At 47.0% G+C, this 12,691-nt stretch overlaps 1 protein-coding gene across 13 annotated transcripts in view; it reads right to left on the minus strand.

Annotated features, from left to right (window-relative positions):
* Positions 1-6,260: 6,260 nt before the first annotated feature.
* LOC144754523 (cyclin-dependent kinase 11B-like) overlaps positions 6,261-12,691 on the minus strand; it is a 431,279-nt gene continuing 424,848 nt past the window's right edge. For 12 of the 13 annotated variants that reach the window (XM_078642437.1, XM_078642431.1, XM_078642429.1 and 9 more), the window contains one exon: positions 6,261-8,947. In XM_078642437.1, coding sequence (XP_078498563.1) covers positions 8,855-8,947 — 93 coding nt within the window. In that variant the 3' untranslated portion in view covers positions 6,261-8,854. The remainder of the gene's footprint in view (positions 8,948-12,691) is intronic. The other variant, XM_078642440.1, reaches the window with a different exon arrangement.

Below are 12,691 nucleotides of genomic sequence, written 5' to 3' on the forward strand. Positions count from 1 at the left end.
CGCCTCTCCCATGTGGCCCCCCCAGTCCTGGAGGGATGCATCCGTCACAACTACGTGCTCCGGTTGGGGTAGGGAGAGGGATCTGTCGCTGATCCAATCGCGGTCCGTGAGCCACCACTGCAACTGTCTTGCAGTGCCCTCCGATATGAAGACATGGTTGGAGAAGTTGCCCTGATGCTGGGCCCACTGAAACTTCAGGTCCCACTGCAGAGCCCGCGTCCGCCCCCGGCCGTGATGCACCAGAAGGATGCAGAAGGCCATCAGCCCCAGAAGCCGCAGCGCCATCCTGACCGAGACTCGGGATAAAGCTGAAAGATCGGAATCAGAGCCTGAATATCCCGAACCCGCTGTTCGGGAGGATAAACCCGAAACTGCGCCGAATCTAGAACCGCTCCGATGAAGAGGAGCTTCTGAGAGGGACACAGGTGTGACTTCGGCACATTGATGGAGATCCCCAGCAGGTGCAGGAGGTAGGGGAAGACTGAAACCCCTAACCTGCGCAGATGAACTGCGACCACCGCCATCACTTTCGTTAACACCCGTGGGGCGCTGGTAAGGCCGAAGGGGAGCACGGTAAACAAAGTGCTCGTGGCCTACCGTGAACCGCAGGTAACGCCGGCAGGACGGGGATGTGAAAATAAGCGTCCTGCAAGTCCAACGCTACCATCCAGTCTCCAGGGTCTAGGGCAGCTAAGACCTGAGCCAATGTCAGCATCTTGAACTTCTCCTTCCGGAGGAAGCCGTTGACGTTCTGTAGGTCCAAGATAGGGCGTAGGCCCCCTTTGCCCTTCTTGTGTACCAGAAAGTAGTGGGAGTAACAACCACACCCTACTTCTGGCCCAGGAACGTGCTCGGTGGCCCCCTTGGCCAAGAGGGCCGCAACTTCCTCTTGTAGAAGTCTCAAGTGATCCCCCGACACGCGGTGGCACTGCGGTGGCATGGCTGGAGGGGACGCCTCGAAGGGGAGGGAGTAGCCCCTTCGGACGATTTGCAGCACCCACCTGTCCGAAGTGACAGTGCGCCAGTGGTGGTGATGGCGAACCCTGCTCCCCACTGGCGCCACATGGGCCTGAAAGCACAGACTAGGAGGGTTTTGAGGCAGATGCTGCAGGGGTAGGTGTGGACTGGCCTCGCCTTTGTCCCCGACAGCCGCCACGGCGGTTTCCACGTCCGCCACCGCGCTGGATGGTAGTCTGCGGCTCGTGGCTGGCAGAACGTGTGGGGGCGCCCCTTCCTTGGCCACGAAGGGAGCGAAACTCAGCAGTTTGCTGGCGCGGGCCGAGAGGCCCAAGGACATGGCCGTAGCCCTCGAGTCCTTAAAGAGCGCAAGCGCATGGTCTGCCTTGTCGCCAAAGAGGCGACGGCCATCGAACGGCATGTCCATAAGTGTGTTTTGGACATCAGCCGAGAAGTTGGCAGATCTCAACCAGGCGTGGCGACGAATCGCCACCGTCGTTGCCATCGCTCTGCCCAGTGAGTCAGTAGTGTCCAGCCCACACCAGATGGAATAACGCGCCGTATCGCGACCTTCCACAAGGTCCTGGCCGAGTTTAGCCTGGACCTCCACCAGGCATTCTGGCAGCACTGCCGCGACCGTATCCCACAGAGAGTGGGTGTAGAGGCCCAAGAGGCATGCGGTATTGACTGACCGCAATCCTAAACTGAGGGAGGAGAATACTCGCTTTCCGTATTGCTCGTACCTCTTGGATTCCCGGTCGGGGGGAGCGGACGGGAATGCGGTCTGGGAATTAGAGGCCTGGATGACCAGGCTCTCGGGAGTGCGGTGGGTAGACAGAAAGCAAGGGTCGCCCGGAGCCAGGCGGTGGCGCCTGGCCACATTCCTATCCACAGGCTTACCTGTGGCAGGCTTGGACCAAGTGCCCAGAAGAACGTCTGATAGGGCCTCATTAAACGGCAGCAGAGGTTCGGCCAAGCTTGCCTGCGGTTTAAGGACCTCAATGAGGAGGTTAGTCCTCACAGCCGCCACAGGGAGCTCAAGGCCCAAGGCCTTAGCCGCCCTCATCAGCACCAAGCTATAGGCAGCCTTCTCCTCCGTAGCCACGCTAGGAGGGGAGACAAAACCAGTGTCGGGCGAAGTGTCCAGACCACTGGCATCCCCAAGCTCTCCTGTCCATTCCGTAGAATACTGACACTCACGTGCCAGAGGGTCCTCAGACTCTCCCAGTCCCCCTCATCACCCATCGCCTGGTATTTAGGCTCAAAGGATGGGGCCGGGTCATAGAAATAGAAATATCCCATCGGCGTCGAGAGCGGCACCACTCCGACGCCGGACCCAAACCGAGGGCAGGACCAGGGATGGCGTCGTCCTGGGACGGCGCCGGGGGCGACACCGTTGGGGCCGGCGCCGGCAAGGTCGTGAGGTCGACCGGCGGCGACCCATATCCGAAACCAGATCCAGTGTGGCCATGCGGCGTCTGGACCGAAGTCGCCGACGCCGCCGGAGCACCCGACGGTGCCGGGGCCGAAGCACCCGGCCCGCGTGGGGACCCAGTCGGGGCCGCTTAGCCCGACGGCGCCGCGGAACCCGACGGAGGAACGAGCGACCTCATGGCCATGAGGTAGTCATCAATCTCCCCCGGCGTCGCGTTCTGCCCAGGGACCGGCGGGTATGGAGCAGGCCGCAACACCTGCGGCTCCAGCGGAGCCGCGTGGGCGGTGTCGCCCGAACCCCCGGCCGCATCACGCGAGCGTCGGGGGGGGAGTCAGAAGAGCGATGACGTCTCTTCGACTTCTTGTGCTTACCCGAGGAGCCCGAAGACCGTGGACGACTCTCGGAGCCATGGTAGCTCCGACTCCGCGACCGGCCCCTTGACCTCTTCGAGCTCGAGTCGCTTGCGGGACCGCTCCTGCCTAGCCTTAGACGTCAGGGCTCGACAGTCAGAGCAGGCCTTGTGGTCGAGGCCCAAGCAATGAAGACACCGGCGATAGGGGTCGGTAACCGACATCAGCCGGTCGCAGTCGGCGCAGGGTTTGAACCCGGGCATCCCTACCGGCACCGTCAGAGTCGTACAGACTTCGAAGTATATCAAAAATAATCGAAAAATGTTAGTCAAATATTGACTAAGGGTACCACTTTTTCCGGAACAGCGCTTGCTGGCGCGGAAAAAAGAAGAACTGAAGTCAGCACGCGGAGGCGGCGTCTAAGTACTCCGACGACATCATCACAGCGCCCACGACGGACGCGGAGCCGCGGGCGACGCCTACCGACGCGCATGGGTACTGCTACGGAAAAAATTTCCAGATCCAGTCTGACGCCTGGGGATATTCTAAGGTAAGGAATCTATCACTAACGTGTCTCTTTCACATATATATAACAATCTTGAAATGCACACACGCTTTGCAAGCATGACCGAACCATTGGAGCCCTGTAAGGAATTAAACAATTAGGTTAGCCAGAAAAACGAATGCTTTATTATTCAAGTAGCAGTCTCATGTGTATCCATAAGAAGCTGGGAATGTTGATCACAAATAATCTGCAGGTCTTCAGGTTCTGAAAAGCCGTCCTTCCAATGTCAGTGAATTCTTTGCGAGTCTTAAGAGTTTCTTTAGCAAAATCCTAGGGAATAACATTTTTATTGCTGTTTACCATTAATGAGGGAATCTCTTGTGCCGCTTTCCTTATCAAGACTAAAAGATGGTGATGTAAGACTTTAAAAATCATTTGTCACGGTTTAGTAAGATGTGGATTACGATGAGAAGGAATCCTGTGAACTTTTCTCAGGACATTTTATACGCAAAAGACAAGGTATTAGGTTCTCCAAATATACTCTGCAGTCATTATCTTCTACATCTTCAGGTAAACTAAAAATACGCAGGTTATATTGGCTGTTACGGTTTTCCAAATCAAGAAGAAGGTTAGACATAGGAGAAATCTTAGCAACAAGCTGCGAGGAATAATCAATTTTGACTTTATCGTCTTGAATTTTCATTGCATTGTCAGATATTTTCATGGACATACTAGCCACATCTTTTTGTAAGTTGTAAATTTCTGACGCAATAGTATCAGTGGGAGAACGAATTGCCTGAATCTCAAATAGTAAAGACAAATAAGGTTCAGCAGATTTAACAGGCGGAGGAGAAATATTTTGTTTCCTTTTATTATGTTGTGCCTGCATATTTTTGGCCTCCATGTTGCTTAAAGTAGATTTCAGCAGCCAAAAAAATAAGCAGGAGAGAATTAATAATATAGAAAATCCTTCTATAAGAGACGTGCAGCAGCTAAAACTGCCTATGGGAGTGAGCAGGCCGAAGCCTCACCCTTTCCAAAGTATTACTCCACCCCCCTGACTGGAATGCTGGGCTGTACCTGACTGAAGACATCGGAGAGGAACCAGGAAACAAGAAACACCACTTCCAATGACCTGTGAGACCGGATAAACGCCTCACCGGTAGGCAAGATGCTCCAGACGCTGTCACCAACAATATTCAACAAAAGTTGGCCAGTAAATGCAGAAAAAACTATTGAATAAGGGCCGAATGGATAGAGCTCACTGGAGAGGGAAATCTTGGCTTGCGCATCTGCACCATATACTCTTAATGGCATTACAGCACTTACACTGCCTAAGAATTGGCTTAGACACTGTAGGGGTACGGGGCTCATGCACCTGTACCCTCACCACTGGTATAGTGCACCCAGCTAGAGGGGTGGCTGATCTATGCCAGGGCAGTGGGTTGTAGGCATTGCACACAGGGATGTATGCCATGTCAACGCTTCACTTTGTTCTGCACCAAAACACACAGCCTGCAAGGGCAGTGTGTGAGTGTAAAGGTACAGGGCCTCTAAGGGTGGCACAATAAGTGCTGCAGCCCTTAGAGGCCTTCCATGGTAACAGTGCCCTGGGTACCTGTGGTACCATTTACCAGGGGCTGATTCTGTAGCAGGAGAGTGCCAATTGGGTTTGGTCTTTAATGCAGGTTTAGGAAAAGAACATAGGCCTTGAGTACCTGATTCAAAAGAGACAATTGATGGACGGAATGCAGAACAAATCAAAACATTCACCCCAAGTAAAAAGATCTGGGTTGAATCCATCATTCTTTTGCTCACCATGCCACCCCAGTTTAGACCTGGCCATATGTAAATCAGTCTTAACCCTGTGCGTCATGTCTTTTTGGAATCAGAGCAATTAGAGACCTTCAGATCTCTTCCCTGCACACCCAAAGGAGGAGTCCCTCAGGCTTCCTCCCAAATCCCAATACTTTTCAATGTGTACATCTTGTCCATTGCAAAAACTGTCAGGAAATGGGGTTTTGAGATTTGCTCATACGCAGATGTTATCCAGCTGGTAATTCCGATTGGGAAAAACATCAGGAAACAGGAGTCAATCCGACCAACTGTCTTACAGATTTGTCAAACTGGATGAGGGCACACTGTCAAATTAAACGCCAAAAAGACAGAGATCCTATTCTTTAGTGGAGCACAACAGATTTGGGACGACTCCTGGTTGGTGGCAGGCCACTCTACGTCCAGCCTTTAAGCCTAAGAAAGTTGTAAAAAACCTATGGATCTTAATAGACAACTCCTTATTGATGCAGAAGCAAGTCAATGCCACTTGTGGCAAATTCGACGGCGTTCTTAAACTCCTGAGAAAGCTTATCCGATGGATTCCGGTGGATGGACTAGTAGTCCAGGAGCTGGTGACTAGCGGACTGGATTATGGGAATGCGATTTATGCAGGCATGGAGGATTACCTTTTCTCCCATCTTCAGGTAATCCAGAATGTGGCAGCCACACGGATTTGCAACAATGACAGATTTAACCCAGAATTAGCTTGTTTAAAAACTATTCACTGGCTGCCCATGCACAAAAGGGCAAAGTTTAAAATTCTCTGCCATGCACTCAAGGCACTTTACAAAACAGGCCCAGCTGTTCTACGTTCCAGGCTAGATTTTATAAACCAACCCGAAACAGAAGATCTCAGATTTTGGCTCTAGCCAAGGATTATGCGCATCAAAAAAGTGAGGACAGGAGGCCGCTCCTCCTCTAATTAAGCTGCGGCCCAGTGGAACTTAATGACATTCGCCTCATGAAAAAACATTTTAACTTTCAAAAAAAGGTACAAACTTGGCTTTTTTGGGATGAACTATATACAGTTGACGCACCTCACAGCAATCAAACCTCTAATTACGACTTGGGAGTTCGCAACAACCCTAGCGCTGTGATATCCCTTCAGGGATGAGTTGCGCTGTACAAATACTGTAAATATATATAGTCCCTCAACACAGCATCAAAAGTCTCAAAATAAAGTCAAGCACTTTAGTTTTATTTCAAGAATATTTTACTCTGTTTTAAAATGTTTCCACATTGAAATTTACACAATTGCTTGCACTAAATAGTTTGTGGGTGTTCACATTTTACAGCATATTTTAAATGAAGTGACCAGGGAAATCAGAGTAGAGGCCAAAAATGTAAAAGTAATAAATGTCATTGTAAAAAGAACGTCCAAAATAAAACCATGTCTGCTTTTGGCCTGACCACAACGTATTCGATACGAGGTTGTGCTCAGAACATGTGCTTGCTTTGAGTCAATGGGTGAGATTAGATTTGTTTTTAATGCAGTAGAGGAAATTTCAAAATCTGATCTCATGTAATGATATGAAGTACATACACTTCAAAATAAAAGCTTTTGTTGTATGTTCTAGAGGACAAGAAAAAAGAAAATAAGACTAGGTACAACATATTTGTGTCTTCCAGCAGAATTCTCTGCCCTCATCAGAACAAATACAGGTAAGTATCAGACTGAAGCAAGAGCTGATGGGGTCTACGATTTGATGCAGGGTTACTAGTATGAGGGAGTAGCCATTAGAAGAGAGGTTAGTACTATAATGAGGTTTGATGAGAGAGAGGAGGCAGAACCAGTTCCCACAAAGATTCACACAATTACAAGAGAGCATGTGGAAAGCATTCTGTGACCAAATTGCAAACCTTTGGTGGCAGTTACATGGGTCTGATGTCCCACCACTGCTTCTTTTCATAAATCACGGGACTCTCAACCTAAACTACTACTGCCCTGAGGATGATACCTGAATCTGTACATGAAAATATGAATACCAACCACTTTGGTGCTTGAGGCTAAATTAAATTTCCGTTGTTAGCAAAGGAAAATTCTCTTAAACCAAATGTATTCAATGCCATCTTAAATTATATCTCCAGCTTGCAAATAATTAATGGAATCAAAAAATATTGTATACCTTAAGAATCTCCCTGTTTCTGAAAGCAAAGAAAGAGACATTAATAGGAAAAGCCACTATTTGCTTTTTATCAAGTAGTGGTTGGCTAGTTGATACCAAATTGAAAGTATTTTCAAGACAAAACTCAAACCGTGACACTACACTTTGGGAAGATTAGAGCTGCAGACAGTGCCAAAATCACATGTCATACGGTTTCCTAGAAAGGAACCTCAAAGTCTTTCGAAATTTTCCAGAGAGAGGATGCACAGACTAGCAGCTATGTTCAGTAGTTCAAATTTGGAGATACAAGCCAAATGAGATTAGGGAAAACAGTCTTTACATTGACAGATCAGGCTGTTGGTGCTCCCTAATTCTTTGAAACATACTGCAGCCTTTGTCAGGCTTTAAGGATACCACACAGTAGCAGGTGACAAATGATTCACAGAGCGCCCCAAAATGGTGATATCTTTGACTAAGTAAAAGAAATTTATAGCAAAGTTGAGCTCAAGCTGGAACATCATTTATGAACAGTGGCTATACCTCAGCTACTTCCTGACAGCACAAAACCAGATAAACATGGGACAATGACGGAGGAAAAATGTCTGTAAACAGATACGGGCAAAAACAGGGGAAAATACCTGTTAAACTAAACTCAGATGCCATAGGTTTTTCCTTATCAGAAGATGTCTGTACATTCATAAAAGGTGCATGGAGAAAAAGAATCACACTAGCTTTCATGAGTACTTTGTGTAGAGCAAGAATCAAAATGGAAATGCCAAAAGTTGCAGACATAATGCTTATCAGGGAGTACCAAGTGTGTCTTTTAAGGTCTTATTCCAGAAAAAGGCAGTTCTGAATCCACCTCATCTGCAGACAGTAGGTATGGAAAAGCATGCAGAAAATCTTTACAATGAGAGGCATTAACATATTTACTTCAAATAAAATACTGAAATTCCCTGGCCATAGAAATGGTAGTCAATGGAGGAAGGAAAATCCATTATTCATGTTGGGATAATTTAAGAGGATGCAAAATGTTTTGAACAGAATAACCACCAAACTTTTTTTTAAAAAGGTTAGTTTCTGATGTACATAAAATATATATAATGTATATATATTTGTATGCAATATTTAACATTTAGAAAGAGAGAACCTCTTCTACCTGAGAAAAATACAAGTTTAATTCCAGGAAAAAATGTTCCCCAAAACATCTTTACAAAATAAAAAGAACAGGCCCAACTTTTAGTGCAAGAATGGAACACCTGTTTATGAGGAGGGACGGGATTTGCCCACCAATAAGTCAATATCTCTACAAATATACAAAAACAAAATTTTTAAAATCTAATTCCAGGATAACTTCAGAATCACCTTTCAAAGTTCAGAAGGCGAGGAAAAGATTCTGAGAGCGAAAGTATATGCTTTGTTTGAATAAATAACCCGCCCTCCCTCCCTCTGCTTCTGTGGAAAGGTAGTGCCAAACACCAACTGACGGAATGTTCTTTGAGCAATCACAGCTAGATGTTTTTTAGGTGAAAGCCAATGTCCAGCAGCCTGCAGCACATCTGTAGCTGAATCAGACTCCTAGGCTTCCCCACTAGCCGACAGCAGAGGCATGTCCCAGGGAGGGTTAACGGGGGTCTCTGGGTTCGGAAGATGATGGTCTCTCATTTTAAAACTTGAGGCTAAACCCCGGCCCAGCAGCTGAAGCTCCCTGGTTTGTAGTGGTGAGATGGAAACCAGTCTCTTTTATATCATCATCACCCTGTGAAAAAAGAACAAGCGTCAAACTCACTTTTTCTTAAGAAGTACAGTTGAAGACTGATTACAATATCAAAACACCAGCAACCATCTACAATCAAAAAGTTATGCAACAAAAGCAGATTTGCCTCCAATAATAGAGACGCATGGATGAAATAACATATCTAGTGATTTCATTTTTAAAATGTCCACATTATTTAGCAGAAAATTTATAGACATCACCTTTGAGGACACATCTAATCAGGCCTTCCATGATACAATAAACAACATGTGGCTCAGTGCCATCTTCAGACGTCTTTGCCTGATATTGCAAGGCTGGAAAAAGCTGTATTTCAGAAAATCGTACATAAAATATTGTCTGACAAATAGCACGTCCTAAATATGGTTTATAAAAATAATTTTCCTTTGTGTGTAGGTTTAATTTTATTGTCTCCAATAGAGCTGTGTATAAGAACTAAGACAATAACGATGTCATCAGATGTTCTGGTTCCACACTGTGGAAACAATCATGTTCCTTAAGAGAACAGGACTCTGTAAACTCAAAAGATGCATGCAAATATCTTCGACACAAGATGCTAGGATTAACGCAGTCTCAAGGCTTTGCAAACTAAGGCAAATTGTAAGTAAAATGTAATTTTTCCCTTTTGTAATTAGAAACATTTGAAGTCAAAGAGTTTTAAGTGACTAAATAGAAAGTTTTTTTTAAGGGATTACACAGTTTTAAAGAAGTGACAGGCAATTGGTGTGCAACAACATTCTCCCCAAGAAACATGGCAAACCAATTTTTCAGACTGGATGGGGTTCAGACTGAAAATACTAACAGTGTCAAACAGAAAAGGTTGAGTCGCAAAGCTATATAGGAATTAAGCGAATCAGCATCTATATTTTAAAAAATACACTAAGCAGGTAATCAAGCTACAGAAGAAGGGAATCTTCCAAACAAACCATTGAAATAATACGACTACTACTGCTAATAACAACAACAATAATAATAACAAATGCAACTTGAACTCTGTTGTAGAAAATAGTGGTAAATCTGAAAATGGTTACGGAGAGAGTATTCGGTGTTGCAATGTTTAACCCTTTCCTACTCTTTTCCTACTGAGGTTTAGCAGCTGAAGAGAGGAGAAAAATTAAAGTATGGTAACCTGCGCAAGTCACAATGTTGGAGGAAGAAGAACTAACTACTTAAGTCGGCCAAAGTAATGACATGGCTTAAAAGACCACCTCTACAGGTATGGAAAGGTATCAGCCAACATCATAGAGCCGACACAGTAATTGCGATCACTTAAAAGAACAGATCTGGCTATCTAATATAAACAATTGGCTGTACCACAAGATAGCCAAAATAAATTACTAGATGAGTGGGCGAGAAACGCAGGTAGCAGTACAGCACAAACACTTGTACAATATATACTGTAAGGCAAATGGGAATTGCCAAACTATTCTGTTTTGCTCTTCGACGACAAACACAAGAAAGTAGTAGCCACGGTGTATGAAGAAACAGCTCACATCAGTTGCTCTATAGAGATGTTAGTTGAACATCTCCGCTAATTTCATGTTACAGTCAGGAGCTGCAGGCACATGACCAGAATCTGCCTTTTGACACCAAGAGTATTTGGTTCACAGGTGAATGACTCTTCAGACAAGTAAAGAAATGAATATTGGCAAAAATGTCTAGTCACAGAAATCTCAAATTGTCTTAAATGTGCAGCTGCTATCGAATCCCTTTCACCACAACACTCTGTTAGATGGTGTATTCTAGTTTATCGACAATATTGGAGAAATATCACATCTAATTGATCTTGACACAAAGGCAGAAGGATAGGTTACTTACCTTTACGAAAGCCTTATCTACTAGAGACAGGATCGAGCCATAGATTCCTTACCTTTGAATTAATTACTGGTGCGAGACTGGATCCTGAAAATGTGACAGCAGTACCTCTGGGAAGTCGGTAGAGGGTGTCAAATAACTCCGTAGACACGTCGTTCACTGGATGTGACGTTGACAGAGTTCATATAGACCCTCTCCTGAAGCGCTGACGTCAGTTTCTTCATCTCTTACAACGAGGATCCGGAGAGCAGTGCCTCTGGCTGTTTTTTGGCCTATTTCAACATTTTGTTGACGAAACCGTGTGATTTTTCTGGATATCCAAAGGGTTCAAACCCTGTGGATGGCAGATGTCAGCCACACACCCTCATAGTATTTGTATGTGGTGTCTTGGCGAACACCATGTCTTAGAAAGTGCCTCTTTTGCATGGTCAGCCACCCACTTTTCACCTGGTTTTGATGTGGTTTTAAATGTAGTGCACAGGGTCCCTGCCAACCAGGTCCCCAGTGCCCGTGCTTCTTCCCTAAAACAAACTCCCATTTGGTACTTCTGCCCCCTGTAAGTCCCTAGTAAATGGTACCCTGGGTACCTAGGGCCGGACAGCTGAAGAGGGTCCCTTGGGACCCCTCCCTCCCCCCCGCCCCCCAAACCACTGGGACCATGCCACTGCCATTGCAGCATACATGCCCCTGTGAGGGGGAAAACGACAGGGAAGACATGGCACCCTGCCTGGGTGCATGCCAGCTAGCACTGCCTGGCAGCATAGGTAAATCATTCCTCTGGCAGGCTTCACAGCCCTAAGGCAGGGTGCACTATACTACAAGAGCAGATAAGCCCCTACAATATTGGGCGCAATTTCCTAATACTGAGAACTCGGGCTCGGAACTTGACAACTCAAGTTCCACAGCAGCATGATGGCTTCACTGTATACAGGAGTGTTTTCTACTAAACTATTCCTTTCAATAAACCCACAATGCCAGTGTGGGATTTTTGTACCATGTACCTAGAGGGCCCCTCAGAGGTGCCCCCTGAAGCCCTATCAACACTGGTGTGGACTATGACCGGCTGTAGGCAGCCAGCCACCACCAGGCATGTTTCTGGACCCCTCGGTAGAGAGCCCCTGCTCTCTGGGACCAGAAACGATGTACATCCTGGGCAGAGATGCCATGCCTCCTCCCCCAGGATGGGCCAGTGCTTGAAGAAGGGAAGCTTCAAAGGCCTGCCAACTTTGTAATGCGGGTGACCCCCCAGCCTCTGCTACTAGCAGCAGCAGGCAGCCTCTGGTTTACACTCTCACTTCGGGCAGGCACATATAAAAAAAAAAAAGGTGTGCCCACCCCTAAGGTGCGGGGAAGCGAGGTGACGCACAACTTTCAGTCGCTTGGAGATAGGGGGACCCCTCCAATCAGGGCTAGGTCAATGCCACCTCCCTCAGGAGGGTGGCATAATAGATGGTTTAGTCACCCGAGATAAGGTGCCCATTGACCCTACCCGCTACCCCTCTAAAACAACTCTTAAATTTTGTATTTTGGTGGCTCCCCCAAACCTGACCCTTAGATCTGCAACGAGCTAAGTAGGAAGAAGACACCCTGCAGCAGAAGACAACAACTGCCTTGGCCCCAGCCCTACCAGCCTGTCTCCAGCTTTGACGACCCTTTGACCTGAATTACAACAACGACCTCCAAAACCCCAGGGAAGACTGTTGCCTTCAATAAAGACTCCAATCTCCAGAGGACAGCAGACCTGTCCAGAAGAAACAGACGCCAAACTCTACAAAAACTCCAGATCCAGACAGATCCGTGTCTCCTGCCACGCTGCACCGACGCCCATGGCCCACATCTGAGTGGCTCACCTACGCAGTGAAGTCTACCTGGCGATCCTGACCTTGTGTCCAGTGTTGGCCGACCTCTCCTGCC

This window comes from Lissotriton helveticus, chromosome 5_1, assembly GCF_964261635.1.
Source record: "Lissotriton helveticus chromosome 5_1, aLisHel1.1, whole genome shotgun sequence".
Lineage (NCBI taxonomy): Eukaryota > Metazoa > Chordata > Amphibia > Caudata > Salamandridae > Lissotriton > Lissotriton helveticus.